This window comes from Nicrophorus vespilloides, unplaced genomic scaffold (assembly GCF_001412225.1).
Source record: "Nicrophorus vespilloides isolate i.1.1-1 unplaced genomic scaffold, Nicve_v1.0, whole genome shotgun sequence".
NCBI classification, from domain to species: domain Eukaryota; kingdom Metazoa; phylum Arthropoda; class Insecta; order Coleoptera; family Silphidae; genus Nicrophorus; species Nicrophorus vespilloides.
This window is the reverse complement of record NW_017096734.1, coordinates 1-17,527: the sequence shown is the minus strand read 5'-3', so window position 1 is coordinate 17,527 and position 17,527 is coordinate 1. Positions and strand designations below refer to the sequence as shown.

General features: G+C 42.9%; 6 protein-coding genes across 10 annotated transcripts; 2 read left to right on the top strand and 4 right to left on the bottom strand.

Annotated features, from left to right (window-relative positions):
- Positions 1 to 596: 596 nt before the first annotated feature.
- LOC108558011 (solute carrier family 13 member 1-like) lies at positions 597 to 2,641 on the bottom strand. The gene is made up of 3 exons (XM_017914793.1): positions 2,381 to 2,641; positions 1,369 to 2,331; positions 597 to 1,317 (listed from the first exon to the last, which is right to left on the bottom strand). Exons 1-3 carry the CDS (start codon positions 2,618 to 2,620, stop codon positions 727 to 729), a joined length of 1,794 nt encoding a protein of 597 aa, XP_017770282.1. The 5' UTR covers positions 2,621 to 2,641; the 3' UTR covers positions 597 to 726.
- A 28-nt stretch (positions 2,642 to 2,669) lies between these two features.
- LOC108558012 (protein I'm not dead yet-like) lies at positions 2,670 to 4,694 on the top strand. Of its 2 annotated transcripts, XM_017914795.1 has the most exons (5): positions 2,670 to 2,900; positions 2,958 to 3,252; positions 3,319 to 3,513; positions 3,571 to 3,920; positions 3,981 to 4,694. In XM_017914795.1, the coding sequence occupies exons 1-5, from the start codon at positions 2,685 to 2,687 to the stop codon at positions 4,602 to 4,604; spliced, it is 1,680 nt and encodes a 559-aa protein (XP_017770284.1). In that variant the 5' UTR covers positions 2,670 to 2,684; the 3' UTR covers positions 4,605 to 4,694. The 2 variants fall into 2 exon arrangements, with proteins under 2 accessions (XP_017770284.1, XP_017770283.1); XM_017914794.1 differs by having other exon boundaries at positions 3,571 to 4,694.
- A 107-nt stretch (positions 4,695 to 4,801) lies between these two features.
- Positions 4,802 to 5,809, bottom strand: LOC108558016 (speckle targeted PIP5K1A-regulated poly(A) polymerase). The gene has a single exon (XM_017914800.1). The coding sequence runs from the start codon at positions 5,714 to 5,716 to the stop codon at positions 4,964 to 4,966; it is 753 nt and encodes a 250-aa protein (XP_017770289.1). The 5' UTR covers positions 5,717 to 5,809; the 3' UTR covers positions 4,802 to 4,963.
- On the bottom strand, positions 5,710 to 11,008 carry LOC108558015. 2 transcript variants are annotated; one of them, XM_017914798.1, is made up of 7 exons: positions 10,775 to 11,008; positions 9,306 to 9,560; positions 8,970 to 9,205; positions 7,211 to 8,900; positions 6,839 to 7,149; positions 6,224 to 6,684; positions 5,710 to 6,157 (listed from the first exon to the last, which is right to left on the bottom strand). In XM_017914798.1, the coding sequence occupies exons 2-7, from the start codon at positions 9,505 to 9,507 to the stop codon at positions 5,725 to 5,727; spliced, it is 3,333 nt and encodes a 1,110-aa protein (XP_017770287.1). In that variant the 5' UTR covers positions 9,508 to 9,560; positions 10,775 to 11,008; the 3' UTR covers positions 5,710 to 5,724. The 2 variants fall into 2 exon arrangements, with proteins under 2 accessions (XP_017770287.1, XP_017770288.1); XM_017914799.1 differs by lacking the exon at positions 9,306 to 9,560.
- Positions 11,009 to 11,362: 354 nt separating this feature from the next.
- On the top strand, positions 11,363 to 14,510 carry LOC108558018 (SWI/SNF-related matrix-associated actin-dependent regulator of chromatin subfamily B member 1). Of its 3 annotated transcripts, none has more exons than XM_017914801.1 (8): positions 11,363 to 11,529; positions 11,604 to 11,790; positions 12,494 to 12,660; positions 12,717 to 12,864; positions 12,920 to 13,131; positions 13,192 to 13,368; positions 13,422 to 13,564; positions 14,371 to 14,510. In XM_017914801.1, the coding sequence occupies exons 1-8, from the start codon at positions 11,449 to 11,451 to the stop codon at positions 14,399 to 14,401; spliced, it is 1,146 nt and encodes a 381-aa protein (XP_017770290.1). In that variant the 5' UTR covers positions 11,363 to 11,448; the 3' UTR covers positions 14,402 to 14,510. The 3 variants fall into 3 exon arrangements, with proteins under 3 accessions (XP_017770290.1, XP_017770291.1, XP_017770292.1); XM_017914802.1 differs by having other exon boundaries at positions 11,604 to 11,794; positions 12,501 to 12,660; XM_017914803.1 differs by lacking the exon at positions 14,371 to 14,510 and having other exon boundaries at positions 11,604 to 11,794; positions 12,501 to 12,660; positions 13,422 to 13,991.
- Positions 14,511 to 15,026: 516 nt separating this feature from the next.
- LOC108558009 (putative tricarboxylate transport protein, mitochondrial) lies at positions 15,027 to 16,834 on the bottom strand (the record flags this gene model as incomplete). Its single annotated transcript, XM_017914790.1, is given in 4 exon segments — positions 15,027 to 15,869; positions 15,993 to 16,381; positions 16,437 to 16,644; positions 16,722 to 16,834. Coding segments are annotated over 4 exon segments (948 nt in total). The 3' UTR covers positions 15,027 to 15,630.
- Between the last annotated feature and the right edge of the window lie 693 nt (positions 16,835 to 17,527).

The following is a 17,527-nucleotide window of genomic DNA, read 5'->3' as shown; positions in this document are numbered from 1 at the left end:
CCACAAGTTCGCCGACTTTCCTCATCCGCGTCACGAACTTGATCGAAATCGAATTTCCGTTCCGATCGTTTCCCATGAACACGAGAACATCCTCCTCCTGCAATTTCATCCACGTGAAATACGAAATCAAACTATAAACTTGAAAACTTTACCGATTCGTGCACCAATTTCTTCGGTTCCTCCACTTGTCCCGACTCCAAATTTATGCTCCGTCTATTCCTCTGGAGAAAAGCTTTGATCGTCTTCACCGAAAACCTCCGTTTGAACAGATAGTACCAAGCTGCAAAATGAATTTATTAACAATTATTTTTTTGAACTGGAGATAATCTTACTTGCTACACTGTATTTGTCCGTTTTGTCGTCCTTGAAGAAGATTATGTAGCCCAAAATCGGTATAGAGAACAAGGCTAAAGCGTAAGCCAAATTCAGCAAATCCATGGTCAATCAACAAAAAAAAACTGTTGACCATTCAAAAAAAAAAGGAAATTTATACGCCCAAAAAGTCTAAAATTTGTGCACTCTCTAGACCTCCAGAGTAAAGGTTATTTTGCGCTGAACTCGCTGATATAATCAAGCTTATCAAGACAGACTCAGATTGAGAGAGAAAGTATTTATATAAATATATAAAAAAATAATATCAACAATCAGTTCGAATCGCATTGATAAGAGGACTAATTTGAAGTGCGCGCGAAACTACTCAAACTACGATTAACTATCAATAAACAGTTATGAATGTACGATTCGGTAGAGTAATGGAAACATGATCAAAGTGATTCCAGCCACGAGGAAGGTGACGAACGATCCGATGAGTAGGAGGTGGCGCGACGGGATTTTCGCGTAGCCGCAGACGATGGCGTTCACCGGATTTCCAATCTGCAGCAGAAAAGAGTACGACGATACCAGAGTCATCGCCATCGTTATTTCGATGGGATCGCACGTGAAGCGACTGCACAAGGTCGTGAAGATGGGCAAAAGGATGTCGAGAACGGGCGCGCCGTCGATGAAGATCGTGAGGATGAGCGTGACGACGAAGCAGACGTTGAACGTTCTCCCATCGTGATCCTCCAAATATCCGGTAATCTCTTCGGCTATCATTCCCCTGAGACCCGAATACGAAACGGCTTCGGCGATGGCGTAGCTGCATCCGATCACGAAGACGGACGTCCAAAGCAACTTCTTCTGCACCTGTTGCCAGGTTATCAGTGGATCGTACACGGTTTTAGCCGATTCCATCCGCAGCAACCCCAAGGTCTCCTCAATAGCAGGCACGGAAAAGAGGAAGAGGACAACAGCCATCGCCACAGTCGAATCACCAATCTACAATCAACAAAAACTAATAACAAATAAATATATCAAAGAAAAACTTACGAAATTTCTCGAAAACAATGTGATCCATCCTTCTACAAAGATCGGATTCCTGAAGAACATCAGCACAGCTGCGATAAGGAATGCGAGGAAACTCATCAGCTCTTTGAAAGTCACCGAAGGCAACGATCGCAATTTCACGCGTACAGCTTCGATTACGTTAGCGTTAGATTTCATCCGTTTACTCTTCGAACTCTTGGGCTTCAGCAAACCCAAAAACGAGATCTGCATGAAGAGGGCAACGACGAGGGTCGACGTTAACATAATGGGACTTCCTATGAGAAACCATTTCGCGAAATTCAAGCGGTTATCGGGAAATGTTGTCTGGAGGTAATCTATAATAATAATAATATTATTGTTGTTGAAGAGAATAATTTTTGGAAACGAACCGATCAGCACGTGATTCGTGGGTGAACCTGTAACGGATCCGATTCCTCCGAGCGTCGCAGCGAATCCGACGCTCAAATAGAAGCAAGTGGTGATGCTCGATGGTCGCGTGTGATCGAGCAGCGAGATTTCTTCGAATTGGACGTCGTTCGAGAATTTGTACGCACTTTTCACCATCAACTTGGATGGAGGCTCAGTGATCACGGACACATCTTGGGGAAGGAGGCTCGACTCGCTGTGCACCTCCTCCATCTTGTAGACGGACTTGAAGTAAGAAGTTACGCCGTTCATGTCCAGCTCCACGAGGATGGCCTTCACCACGGGCATCATCACGATCACCGTCGACAGATTGCACACGAACATTGAAATTACCATGGCGATGAGCATCAGGAAGAGGTGAATCAGCTGCACGTTGCACCTGCAGATCATCATCAGGAGGAGCGCTAACCGCTTGTGCAGTTCGCTGTTCTCCACGGCCACGGCGATGATCATCGTCGCGACATTCAGCAAATTGGTCTCGTTGAAGTAGCAAGCGGCTGTGGATTTCGAATCCAATATTCCGCTCAACGGGAAAATCAACTGATTAAAGTTCATTATTTATTTTGTATATATGTGTTTGTTTACTCACTTGTGGTAACAGAGAGATCATAGTGTGCGGAATGGAATCGAAACACCATAGTCCTGTCATCAGGGCGATCGTGTAGATGCATTTCGCAAACTTATCCTTCAGCTCCAAGATGATCGGCACGATGATCATAGGTAAAGTTGTGGTGTACACTGAGGCCCAGTACTTCCTCAAAGTCCTCAGAACGATGAGCAACGGTCTGTAGGTGATGGTGATCCTTACGTGACAGGTGATGTTCCCCATCTTGTCAACAGAAAACAAAACAAAAACAGACACAAATAAAAGAATTAAGTAGGTTTACGTCTAGATGCGTCGTAACGTGTCGCGTGTGATCGGAGGTCGAATCTCGTTCCTTCGCAGTCATTGGAGAGGTTTCTGCACGACTTTGCTACCGGTCATCCTTTTGCCGATATTCCTGATCGGTGGAACGACAAGTCTGAAATGTCTGTACGTTATAATCCTGATGGTCGGATATTGGGTCTCCGAATCACTTCCGCTCCCCATAACAGCTCTGATTCCGACGGTAAATTGATTTTAACTTTTCTTGATTAATCAATAACGAATTTATTTCCAAAAAAAGGTTTTGTTCCCGACGATGGATATAATATCTTCGGACATCGTCCCCATCTGCTACATAACCGAAGGTAACATTCTGTTCATGTGCAGCTTGATGTTGGCTCTGGCCATCGAGCACAGCCAACTGCATCGTCGCCTCGGATTGGGTCTTCTGCTGGCGGTGAAATGCCGGCTGCGATTGTTCAACTTCGTTTTGGCCGCTCTGGCCACGTTCGTTTCCATGTGGATGGCCAACGTTTCGGCCATCGTCGTCCTCTACCCGATCCTCGATGCAGCATTCAGATGCCTCCAGTCGCACAGTTATTAATCTAATCTTACATATTTTCATACGCGAAGTGAGTTTAGTAAAATGTACACCGTTTCAGGCACCGAAATATCCTATTTCTCCAGATTGGAAGCGGCCGAAGAGACGTTGGATTTGAGTCACGTCAATTTGGAGCGCGACGAAGAGGAGGTTCCGAGTCGCGAAGCGATCTGCACGTTTCTCACGTGCGCGTACGCCTCCACCGTGGGCGGAATAAGTTGCATGGCCGCGGATTCCATAAACCATAACTTCAACGGTATCATCGCAAAATTGATAACGAGAATTAGTTTTTTAAATGTTGTTCTTTTCGAAGCGATTCACAGCGAGAAATTCCCGAGCGTTCCCAACGAGGTGACGACGCTGAAATGGGCCTTGCTGAATCTTCCGATTGCGTTGATCACCATAGCTTCGCTATGGTTGTGGCTGCAAGTTCAGTACATGGGACTTTTCAGAGAGAAATCGAACGCCGCTCAGAGATTGGAAAGGTTCACGTTGGAGAAGGTTCAGGTTCGCGCTGGGATTCGAGACGAGTTTAAGGATTTGGGCGCTTTGACTTTTCACGAGATCGGAGTCGCCGGTTGTCTGCTGCTGGCTCTCTTCTTGTGGTTCTTCCGACAACCGGATTTCCTGGAGGGATGGTCCACGCTCTTCACCGAACTCAAGGTTTTTGCGGATTTTCATATACGTTCGTTTCAAATGTTTGTGTATGGTTTTGCTTGCCAGATCCAAGATTCGACTTGTTCCATCCTGATCGTGGCGCTGCTGTTCATGATTCCCTCGAAGTTCGATTGGAGAAAGTTAGTGTCCGAGGATTACGAGCGCGAGGATTGGGACGGATTGCTGACGTGGGCGGTGGTGCAGAAGAGGATGCCCTGGGGATTGCTCGTGCTTGTAGGCGGTGGGAACGCAATCGTGGAAGGTTCGAGGTCGGCGGGCATCGGGCAGGGCCTGGTTCACAAGTTGCGCGATAATTACCACTTGCTGCCCAAGTTCGCGGTGCTCGCTGCGGTCTGCTTCTTGGGCAGCGTCCTCACCGAGCTCAGCGGACACATTGCGGTGATCGATCTGCTGCTGCCGATCGCGGCGGACATCGCGCAGATGGCCAGATGGCATCCACTGTACCTGATGATCCCCGTCACCATAGCCAGTTCGCACGCCTTCTGCCTGCCCGCCTCCGCGCCGACGAACGCCGTCGTCCAGTTTTACTGCAAGATACCGACGAGAGAGATGCTCTTGGCTGGAATTGCCGTCTCCGTCATCGCCGCTTCCGTGATTCTACTTGTTTTTCCGTTATTCGGAGCCATCATGTTCGGAATTCACAAAGAAAACTTCATTGAATACACCTAATAAAATAATAACATCATTCAACGCCATCTTATTCATTTTATGATCAAAATTGTCAAAGTTTGACATCATCATTTGTTTTATGTAAAATTGATTGGGTAGAAAAAACTATATAGATTTTGCTTTATAAAATATATATATATATATCATTTATTTGTATTGCGTCGTATAAGATAAAATCAATTTACATTCTTAATAAAAAAAATATATCTACGTGTTATAATTGACAAAGAGCACATGATTTAACATTTGTATAAACACAGGTATGAAAAAAAAAAATTAACAACACGACAAGCAGACATGTCAAAAAAAACACTCTGTGGTCCCACGCACACTTCGATTAAGCGTTTCGTCTTCGTTCATCAATGACTGAACATCTGCAGGACGTTACGGCATTTGAACTTGAAACTGGCAACGGCATCGCTGCTCACGGCTTTGGTCAGATTATGCGAAAGATCGAACGGATCTTGAACGCACATGTAGCAGTCGTCGACGCGGAACGACTCACCCTCCTTCAAGTTCTTCCGGTAAACGGACATCTCCGACGGAAGATTTACGCCGTCACCGTTGAATTGCTTGCGTTTCACGATGACTCCCATGAACGGACACACGACGTCCTTCTCGAAATTGAACTCGTTGTAGAATTCGAAGAATCCCTTCACCAGTTGGTACACGCCGCCGCCCGTGTATTCTTCGACGTTCTGCTTCAACGTTTCGACGGATTCGTTGTAATCGATGATCGGCCAACCATCGATTACTTGAACATCGGTGTTCGTCAGCGAGCGAAGACGCTGGACGGACAGCAGCCATCCTTTCGTTTGCATGTAGAAGAGCAACATCATGCTGAAGGCGTACGAGCAGATCTTGTACTCGCCGTACAGTGATTCGATGTTGCTGAAACAGCGCAGCAGGAGGACGGCGTCGCGGCTGATCGGCTGCAGATCGTAACAGAACTTGACGAATTTCGTGTTCTCGACGCTGAGGCCGTTCATGAAACTCAGATCGCAGTTTATTTCGGTGCTGGCGTGCATGAACCGGATGATCGGGGTGCGAGCGGTCGGTATACTGAAGACCAACTGGAACAAGTCGGAGCGCAACTTCAGCAGCTTCGTCATCTCCCGGATTATGCTCTGCTGTTGACTTGAGCGCCACCGAAGTAATTGCTTTTCAGATCGGCGAACACGTCGAGATCGCTGTTCGAGTCTCCAATCTCGATGGCCCTAGATCCGAACGGGAAGACCTTGCAGTGGGGATACTTCGTCTTCAGCTGCTCCTTGATATCTTGCAAACAGAGCTGCACAGCCGGAGAGCCGACGAGTTCGCACTCCACCTGTCTCTCCTCCAGAAACAGCTCCGTCGATTCTTCGTTCCCGAATATCTTGCGCAACTTCTTATCGCTCTGCTCGCGATTCTTTATCTTCTTGTTCGGCTTCAGAGCGGCGAGTCCCTCTTTGTGGTCGAACACGGACAACTCGTCACCGTACAGCACGTAAGCGCATATTTTGCATTCGAACTCGTGCAACGTCGTCTGTCTTATCTCACCAATGCTCTTGTACCTACGCAAATTAAGCACAATTATTAAGCAAATTAATTTAAATGTATTATCTGAACGTAATACTTACATGTTTTGATGTCCGGTAGAAGAGAAATGCTTCTGCCAGTCGATCTCCCTGTGCGTCTTATAGCAGCACATGTCGCACACGTACATGTACTTCTCCTTGGACTTCAGCAGCACCGAGTGTTTTTCTTCGGCGAGATGGAGGAGCGCATCCGAGAAGCTCTCTAGATCGATTTCGCAGTACTTGCAGTACACCTTCTTCGACGGCTCCGCTTCCATGCGAAAGAACTCGGATTGGTATTGCAGTCGCACGGGGAATCGACCTTTGGGAACGATGACCATCTCGTGGAAAACTTTACCCGCTCCCTGTATCAGGTTCGGATTGGTGAACTTCTTCATGCTGCCCTCCAGAGTCTTATCACTGCGTTTCGCACACTTGACGTAGTGATGTTCCAACTTGCTGTATTCGACGTTGTGCAATCTGAGACAGTTCGCGGTCCTCGTTCCAGCTGGCATAAAATACGACTAAATCAAACGAGAACAAAATTAGCGTGTAAATAACTAAATAAATAAAAAGAGAGATAGCAATGAAATTTGCGATAAAAAGCGAATGAATCATGCAGTAATAATCATAGTGGCGTTTTCCTCAAAGTCCTCGCTCAAGGTAACAACAACTCACTTGCAGATAATGTTTGTCGATGGGCTGTTTTTCAAAATGTTTATGATAGGCGATCACGTGTATCGCCTGAGTGAAGAGACGACTAGTGAACTGTCCGTGATAATTCTTCAGGTGATTGATCACGTCTTTCTCGGTTTTATCAATATCCTTCGTGCACAGCAAGCAGCGTATCTTCATTATGCGATTATGGAAGATGGGAAAGTGCAGTTTCAGATGTGAATTCGATACCAATTGGCACAAATTATGCGGATACAATACCGATCTGACTAGATTGTGCAACTTGCTCGGTCCTTTGTATCTCTGAAGTAGAACTGAAGAAAAAAGAGAATGTTGAAATGTGATTTAATCGCGACCGATAATAAAAATACGCACCTTCATCCTTTCGCTCCAACATTGTCAATACCTCCGCATCTTCTTCGTCTTCGTCATCGCTGCTATTGCTTCCGCTGCTGTCGCTGCTTTCTACGCATTTGTGCTTGATCATCGTTTCGTTGTACGGCAGGATAGAATCGCACCAGACGCACGTTCCATTCTCCATATCGTACGGGAAATACTTGGTCTGCATCAGCTGCACAGCCGGACTGCTCCCAGACACCCAGAACTTGTGGTAGCGCGACACCGACTTCGAGATGAACTCATCGTTCGAGTCGATTCTGCCGGAATGTGCGTGCGTCTTCGCGTGCTTATCCCAATTGCGTCGAATTTGGATGGCACAGTGCAAGCAGTGGTACGTTTTGTCGTCGATCTTCTGTATGAACAGATCCTCCATACGTTCAGACTCCAGGTGCGAATAGATGCTGAACAGAACCTCGTAACAGTAAACGGTCTTGTTTTGAGTCTTCGCGCTCTGCGTCGGCGAACATTCATGAGGCAGCACGTCGTTGAAGAAGACAACATCCTCGCAACGCAAGCACCGCATGTTGACGTGACTGTGCGTTGTGTAATAGATCTGATCCATCGGCGTTTTGCTGTTCAGCCAGTAGGAATGGTACGCGTTAAGGGCACTCATCCAGAGGTTCAGTTTGGCTTTGGCTTTGTGCCTCACCGATTTGCAGTGTTCGCTGACGCTCTCCGAAAAAGTCATGCGGCAGTGGAGACAGTTGTACAGATTGGCGTCGATTCGTTGCACGACGAAAGTATCCATAGCGTCGCACATCGTCATGTGATGATAAACGGTTCTCATGATATCTGCACCGTAACGCATCTTCTTCACCGTTTGTGACGGTACATCGCATTTGTGTTTCATCAGGACGTCCCAACCATGCACCAAATTACATTGCACGCATTCCATGCACTGATGATTGAAAGGTCTGTACTTCAATTGATTCATTTGAAGCTCGTTCCCTTTGGACATCCAGAATCGATGGTATCGCACCACCGCTTGGACGCGTTCCTTATTGCGAATCTTTTTCCTATGAGATTTCCCAGCAAGATGCCAGTCTAGCGTTCCGGTTGCGTCCACGTTGCAAAAAAGACACAGGTATTTCTTGTTGGATACTTGCACCTCGAAGTTGTCATGCGGATAGACCGTCTCCATAACTTCGCTGCAATAGGACAATTGACCGGTGAGCAGTTTGAAATCGCCGATCTTCAGGTTCAAGCAATTGTGACCCTTCAACTCTTGGAACGTGAAGAAACGCTCGCACCAGTTGCACTCGACGGTCCTCGAGTTGCTCGGGCTGAAGCATATCTGCGAAAGCTGCATCTCCTCGCTCTTGTGCTTCCAATAATTGTGGTACGCTTCGACCATTTTTATTTTGTTCGAATTGTTTATGTTCTTCAGATGAGAAGGAACCTTGCAGTGGTCCTCCGTGGAGCCTTGCAGCGTAGCGCAGCAGTACAGGCAAAATAATAGTTTATTGCGTTTCTGGAAGACGCACTCCTTGAACGTCTTCGACGTCGGATACAGGGCGTTCTTCACCGAATCCTTGTACATCGTAGGCTCTGCTTCGCTCAACGTTGGGATACATTCGGCAGCGTGAGGAACGATCGCGGACAGATTCACCGAGTGTCTGCATTCCATGCATCTGAACTTATTCAGGTCGTAAGGAAGATAATATTTCTGCAAAAAAAAACGGTACTTGTTGTATTATTATCGTTATCCAAAAGCCACGTTCTCGATGATATTAACCTGCTCCTTCCGTTTCTCGCTTCCCCAGAAATCCAGGTACACTTGAACTATATCCTTCTTGCATACCGCTGCATTCTTGTGCTTCTTCGACATCACATGTTCGACGACATTCTTTTCGTTGTTCAGTATAGTCTCGCAACACAAGCACAGCTTCTGCTTCGGCGAGTAATCCATGATCATAGCATTCATCTTCAATAGTTCTGCGACGTCCGCAATCTGGCTATCCTCACTCGAAGCTAATTGTAGATGACAAAAGGAAAGAGAAACAAACAAACAAAACCAAAATGAAACCAAAATGAAACGATAAAAATAAGATTTTAAGGAAACGATACGAACTGGATTCTGCTGCTTCCTGGGGACAATTGTGGTTTTTGATCTCCTTAAAGACGACGGGATTTTGGCAGAGTAAGCAGGTGACACCGTTCGATGATAGCGGTTCGAACAGATGATGTCTCATCTGATCACCGACATCGCTAAGCGCAAAATACTGATGGTATGTGGATAAAGCCTGATTGTACAGAACGTTATTGCTATTCATTAAATGGCGAAACGACGTGAAATGCTCCACGACTTGCTCAATTCCAATAATACCTGCGGAAATAAAATATAGAGTTGAACGTTTACGGATTTCGAATAAAATTTTGCAGTCATCGGCGAAATATTGCATAGACAACGTTACACAATTACACACATAAGATATCGATGATCCAGTCACATCTTCCTTAATTACTTCAGGTTCAAATGTACTTTTTACGTGTGTATTGATTGATTGATTGATGCTGCTGCTGCTACTAAAGATGTGTAATAGACTTTCCAACTTTACCTTCGACACAACAAAATAAACATTTCAGGGATCCGGAGGCCTTTTGCGCCACATATATTGGCGTTTTGTCAAATTTGTAAACGATTTTCATTAGCTTCTTGGGATAGAACATGTTCAATATCCGTTCATCGTAGTCTAATTTATTGTTCCAGTCGTATAGCTTATTGATTGGCAATCTCAAGCAACTGTCTGTTACTATGAAACTATTGTAGGAGCAATTGTTATGCATTTGTACCGTTCTATAAGGTATTATTTGCATGCACTTCAGGCACTGGATTCTATCTAACGACAGTGGCATGAATCTCTCCACCACCTCTCTAGGAGTGTTTATAAAGAACAAGTAGAACTGATCCAATCTCACCTGCCTGTCATAATCGAATGTACTCTCTTTGTGCATATCCGAGTGCATGTGATTCTCCGCCAACCCAACATCAATGGTGGAGCACAGTAAACAAACACAATACCTTATCCCATGATATTTAAATGCTCTGCAGACAGGTCGATAAGTAACTTCATATTTCCCAGCCAAACTGTCTAGTGCTATCTCAGATTCATAATTCTGCACACTCGGTTCTTCACACTCATGGTTTTCCTTGTTGTCAGTGCAGGTGGAGCATTCGGTGCAGTACATTTTCGTACCTATGATAGGTATCAACTTTGATCCACCCTTATATTCCAAATCCTCCTCATTGGTCGCATACTTGTGATACTTTGTACTAATGTGATAGTTGAAAACATCATTATTATAATAGCCGTTACACAAATGGCAGTACCTCTTCTGCATAACAAGCGTATTTTGGGCCATGGAGTGTGCGTATAAGCATACACTTTTCCTGTAACTTTTTAATGATCTTATGATACAAGCGTTAATGATTATGGATGATAAACAAATCTACTATGTAACTATGTAGTTCCTACAAATGATTATTATGCGAAAAGCAGGGAAAAAGCAAACTGTTCAAAACAAAATAGAAATATTTACCTCTTAATTGTCGGGAAGCACTGAGATAGAGTTTGCAGAAAGGTAGAATTTAGAATTGGCACCGACAATTCAAAACTTATACCTAATGACAAATCTAGGCACTGAGGAACTGCTGACACCAGTCACTGATTGCCACTGACACTGACACTGACACATTCACCCTTTTTAAGGATCGTTCCCTTTCCTACCCTTTCCCTTTTTGTTGTTCTTCTTTGACAGCTCTTTACGATAGCGACGTTGCCACATTCGCAAAATTCTACGAGCGCATCCCAACACACGATCCACAATAATATAGAATCAAAAATTACATTTAAAAAAAAAACTATTACAATTATTTCTCAAGAAGCGCACTAATTTCGATCAATTATGAAATAATTCACCAATTCAAAGCTAAAACTGGCAACATCGCATGTGTTTTGTTCTTTTTACTACAAGTTCACCAACTGCAAAAAATATATTTGCATTTTTTTTGTCCAATTTTCTTTATGATCATACAACAAATGCGCTTAATATTAGTTAATGTTAGATAATTTTGCATACATTTTGAACATATTAACAATATTTTGTAATAATTTTTAAAAGGTTGGTAATGAAATTACTGAATCATAAACAACAAACTTGTTTCGATCCGGTTGTTAGGTTAAAACAGTTGACGATCGTAGTTTGTTTACGCGATGGCGATCAGAACGTTTGGGGATAAGCCGATCAGCTTTCAATTGGAAGAGAATGGTGAATATTATTGCGTTGGATCCGAGGTAAATGAATTGATACGAAAATATAAGTAAAAGATAAAGCTTGGTGTAATTATTGTTCGATTGGAATTTTGTAGGTGGGCAATTACTTGCGCCTCTTCAGGGGCTCCCTGTACAAGAGGTACCCCGGGATGTACCGTAGGACGATAACAGTTGAAGAACGAAAACGCCTCATCGACAGCGGTCTCAGTCAACATGTCTTGGCAAGTTCCGTTTCACTGCTCAGAACATCTGAAGTTGAGGACATTATTGAGGGCAATGATGATAAGTATGTTTGTAAATTACCTAGTTCACAACCCCCCAAAATAGTCAACACACATATATATATATTATTCACAGTTTGTTCCACTTCTGCGTCTCTTTTGGTGTAGAAGTTGAAGGGTTGAAGCTTTCTTTTACAAATGTTTCTTCAGTATCGTATCAGTATCACCATTCCTTCAAGCACTTTTCTAGAAGTCTCCTAAGACTTGCATTTTTCATTTTTGTTGCTAATTATAACAGTTACATGAAAATTACTGATGCATGCAATGCAAATTCAGTCAAATAATTTCTTTAATCTTTTTAAAAATCCTTATGAGTATTATTGAAAGTAGTATATCTGTACTTATATAATCCCTTTACGTCAAGATAATATAATTCAATGTACTTTGTTGCTTTCTTGCTTGATATTGATAATTTACAAGATAAATTAATCCTAGTTTTTCTGGATTCTAAGTAGATTGATTACCCTAAACTATCCTCATGAATTTGTAGTTTGAAGCATGTCCAGTACTGGAGTCATTGTTTAGTAGTATTAACAGTTGTATTTTTGTTGTATGCACTTGTTAGTTGTAGTTCTTGGTATGAGGATAATGTATTTGGATTTGTATTTGGACAAATAATTTGCTGTGGTTGTGTTTCTCTTGGAAAGTTAAAGGGCACGAACTCTGAGTGAATGTTATAATAATTTTCGATTTCCACTTTCCACTATTCAGATACAAAGCGGTGTCGGTGCACACAACGGAACCTCTGCTTCCCAGAGAGGGCAAGACGAAGAAGAGCATGCAATGGGTGCCGTCGCTTCCGAACTCGAGTCATCTGGACGCCGTGCCACAAGCCACGACGATCAACAGAAACCGTGTCGCCTCCAAAAAGGTAAATGTGATCATGAGCGTTGCGAGCGATTTGAAAAATCTTGTTATTTATTAAAGGTGAGGACGTTTCCGTTGTGCTTCGACGACAGCGAACCGCAAGTGCACACGGAGAACGCCGGCCAGTCGGAGCTTTTGGTACCGATCCGTCTCGACATGGAAATCGAGGGTCAGAAGCTCAGGGACACGTTCACTTGGAACAAGAACGGTGAGTGTTTTTCGCCGGTGCGAGGAGGTTTAATTGTTGCGTTCTATGAGTGTAGAGAGTTTGATCAGTCCGGAGCAGTTCGCTGAAGTTCTCTGCGATGATCTGGATTTGAACCCGCTGACCTTTGTGCCGGCTATAGCGCAGGCCATCCGTCAGCAGCTCGAGGTTTTCCCCAACGAACCACCCGGCATCATCGAGGAGAACTGCGATCAGCGCGTCATCATCAAGCTGAACATTCACGTTGGAAACACTTCGTTGGTCGATCAGGTTTGTTTTCGTCTACAACCAACACTTGGCCTGTCGTCTTTAAACCGATTTCCCGCCTAGGTGGAATGGGACATGTCGCAAAAGGAGAACAATCCAGAGCATTTCGCGAACAAGCTGTGCGCCGAGCTGGGATTGGGAGGAGAATTCGTGACGGCCATCGCGTATTCCATCCGAGGACAGTTGTCCTGGCACCAAAGGACGTACGCTTTCAGCGAAGCCCCGTTACCGATAGTCGAGGTAAACGAATCGATCAGTGCGTAAATACATCGATTTTATTGTTAAAATTTTAGGTGCCTTTCCGTCCGCCGTGCGAATCCGATCAGTGGGCTCCGTTCTTGGAGACGCTCACCGACGCCGAAATGGAGAAAAAGATCCGCGATCAAGACCGCAACACCCGGCGCATCCGCCGTTTGGCCAACACAACACCTGGCTGGTAAATACAAAACCCAAATAATATTTCAAATTCATTTCAAAGAGCCGCAAACAGTTCTCCTTCTCTTTTTTTCTCTTGCGCTCGCCCAGTAGATCCTAGAAGTATTTAAGAAAACGCATTAATCACTTACGACGAAATGCGTATAAATATATATATATATATTTTACAAATAGAGAGAAAGCGAATGTGCGAGAGACGAATACATGATGGAGATCGAGAGATTCCTTCTCTGCCATTTCGTCATAGACTCTAGTTTTAATTATATAATTTTACAAACCCGTTCCTAACATCCTCGAAATCAAGTGTAACTATTATTTATTTTGCGGATTAGAAGTAGACTTAGCTTAAGCTTGATTCTGTGCAACTCTTCACACGAAATCATTAAAAATCTTGGCTTTCTTAACAAGTTTCCAATTTTTTTGAGAAATCACGTTGAGCTTGCACAGATTTATTGCAAAAGAAAGTTCGATTTTACTTTGAGACCTTATTTTTCAAAATTAGAGTATTAAAGGCTCAACGAAAATCTAACGTTTTCTTTTGTAATTTCACTGATAGATTTTTCCTTCACCCATGCATGCTATTATTTTCTTCATTTAGTTTCTATAAATTCCATAGAGTTTTTACATTTGCTGGCGATTCTCAAACCGTCTCCAAAAAAAGAGAAAAAAACCGGTCGAGAAACGCCGTTCTTTGTTTCCTTTCTTTAAATTGATGTGTGTAAAATATGATGTGTGTGTGCGTTCTCGACTTTGCGAGAAATCGTAATCGACACCCGATGTTTATAAAGAATATATTGTCTTTTGCAGCAAATACAAACAGTCTAGGCATATGATGTAAAAAAAATAGAATCAAGAATAATAGCCACATATTGTTACTTATTATGTGATGAACGAAAAGAGACTAAATTTTGATTTCCACTGAAAAAACAAACAAATTTAAAACAAATAGAAAGATAATATTATATCTTTCTCACTTTTCTTATTATTATTATTAATTTTTTTTTATATAAATATATTTATAAACATAACACTGATTGTTATATAATTAGATCATAGATGACTGGATGTATTTAGGTCAAGTTTCTTTAGGATAGGATTTTTGTTCATTTTTTTTTTGTTATATAAATATTATTGATTTTAAATTTGAAGAAACAACAGTAACTTACACAAAAAAAAAACAAAACTATATGTAAATGTCGTATGTAAAACTACGTAACTTTCATAATCTCACTATTATCAATTATATTATTATTTTTTAAGTAAACTTGAAGTAAAATTGAGAATAAAAATTATTTGTAGGACACCGACTTTAATCCCGAATGTTTCATTCAATAGTCTCTCTCATCCACACATTCCTCTCTCATCCACTTTTTATATATAATTTCAAATATCTATTTCGCATGTAATTTGTGTGTGCAAATCGATGATTTTTGTAAAAAAAAGGGGTCAAGAAATAATTCCAGTTCGATTTCGGTGTATATTTGTGTCCGTACAAAAAAACAAACAAACAATAACAAACTTTTTACTTTCTTTCTTACATAACATAATTATGAATTGCTTAAATTCTATATTTATATATATTTACACAGAATATACACGGTAATATGATGAAGTAGGCAAAAATACTTTTATACTTTGAGTTTAATATTTCTCTTGGCAGTTGCGCCTCTCTCTTTATACACTCGAGGCGTTCATTATCTTATTAAATGCGTCTTTTTCCTTTCATTAAATATTGGTAATACTTTGCAATAACATATGTTTACCCCGAAAAAAACAAAACTGAACAACGCACAACGGTGATCGTTAATAGTTTTGGCATGTAAAAGAAAATAATTGAAAAAAAATATAATATAAATTGTAATATTATAACAGAATGTTGCGATTTTATATATATATATGTACCTGGATTATTTTTGCGCTTTCCGACTACCATCCGCTACGCGAAGCTTTGTCTACGCACTTTTTACTTGTAGCTTGGCGAGTGTCGCGTAGTGGATGGTCGGTCTGCTCTCTCTGTGCTGGGTGGGGTTTGCTTGTTCTTGTTGTTGTTGCTGTTGTTGTTTATTTTTAAGGCCAAACTTTGTTGAACAGCTCCATGAAGCTGTCGTAGATCATGAAGGTGATGGCCACGTCCAGGCAGACCCTGCCCAGACGGGGAACCGTGCCCTTGTAGAAGGCGAACGGACCTTCGTGCTTCCAGATCTGGACGGCGCAGTCCACGGTGCTCTTGTACTTGCTCGCCTCCAGACCCTGCATGCGCGTCTTCACCACGTCCAGCGGGGTGTTGCCAAACACCGATGCAGCCCCTTAAAAACACAAACACACATTTAACACTATTAATATTTATTGTTTTGATCGTTGATCAACTTTTCAATTGTAAAATTGTCGACGATTTTACTGCGGTTGTTATTATATTATTGTATAGTTACCGGCGATTGCACCGAACAGTCCGACCAGCGGCTTCGGCACAGGTTTGTTCTTGTCGCCGCCCTTGTACAGGTCCTTCATCGTTTCCATCGTGTAGAACCGGATCGCTTGATTGGAGCCCTGCTTCAGGATGGTGGGGAACAGACCCTTGTACACTCCGCCGAATCCCTCCGCCTTCACGATCGTCACAACCCCGTGGAAGAATCCCTTGAACTGAGGCTTCGCCAACCTCTGGTCATTGATGAACTTCACCTTGACGGTCTCCATGGGGGTCACGGCGAATATCGCCTCGCAGACGCCGGCGCCCAGACCGCACAGCAACTTCTTCCCAGCACCGAAATCGCCGGAATCACCCACCAACCGCGACTTTAACGCCTCGAAAGTACCGAACCTTAGGACAAAAAACCTTAAACCTTAAACTCCACGGAATCGAATCGATTTACTACCTGACAGCGCTCTTCGGGATCGAGCCGTAGACCAAGACGCTCAAACCTCTGTACAATCCGAAGAAACCGTTCCTCTTCACCGTCTTCTTCACGCAATCCGCGATGCCGTTGTACCGTTTCTGTCCGCCCTTCTCGTCCAGCTGCAGCTGCGTCTTCACGTATTCGGTGGGGAACGTTATGCAGATCTCTATTCCTCCAGTTATTCCTCCTACGCAATTCAAAAAGAAATGTTAAATGTAATCCTTTTTTTTTTCCCATCCATCCCCCTTAGAGAGAAGCGCTCACCGGCCACGATTCCTTTAATCCCGCTGTTCCCTGGAGCCGCTGCAGCCGCTCCGGTATCCCTCATCCATGGCCGCGTTCCGAACGGACTCCTGAACTTGCGAGTTACGTCCATCCTCAATTAAAGGTAAAAAAACTTATATATATATCTGAAACGAATTCATTTTTAAAATTGATCCCAACAATTTCACAGGTTTTAAAAACAAGAAATATCTTAAAGGTACGTAATATGTTTATGGATTAACTCTTTGAGCGGCCAGAAATTCCTAAATTTCTAGACAACTACAGATTCATCCTTCGTTATACCAATCAAATTAATGGACAATTCCTCTTTCCTCGACATGTTCAAAAGGTGATACATTGCGTGTACTGCCGTCCCTCAAAGAGTTAACCACTTATTTTTAAATTATGAGAAACGGAGGTAAAATATTTTTCTTCGACACTAAATTATTCACCATTCATTTAACCGATACGATTATAAAGTTAAGTCAGGGTTTCTCAAACTACGTTCTGTGGAATATCAGTGAAAATTTCAGGATTTACGAAGCAGGAAAAGTTTGGGAAACCCTTAATCTAAGTCAGCGTTTTCCAAACTGTGAGGCGCGCGAATATTAGTAGCAGTGAGCAATTTTCATAATATCTGCTAAAGTATAGATACAATCTTGTGCTCTTATCCATATTGCTGTAATACGCGTTCAAAGTTGAAAAATTGAAATTAGAAAGTTCGAAAAAGCAGTGTTTTTACATTTCATTGATTTACTCGAAAACTATAATAGATAGAATGAAGCCAAGAGATGCATATGAAAGCT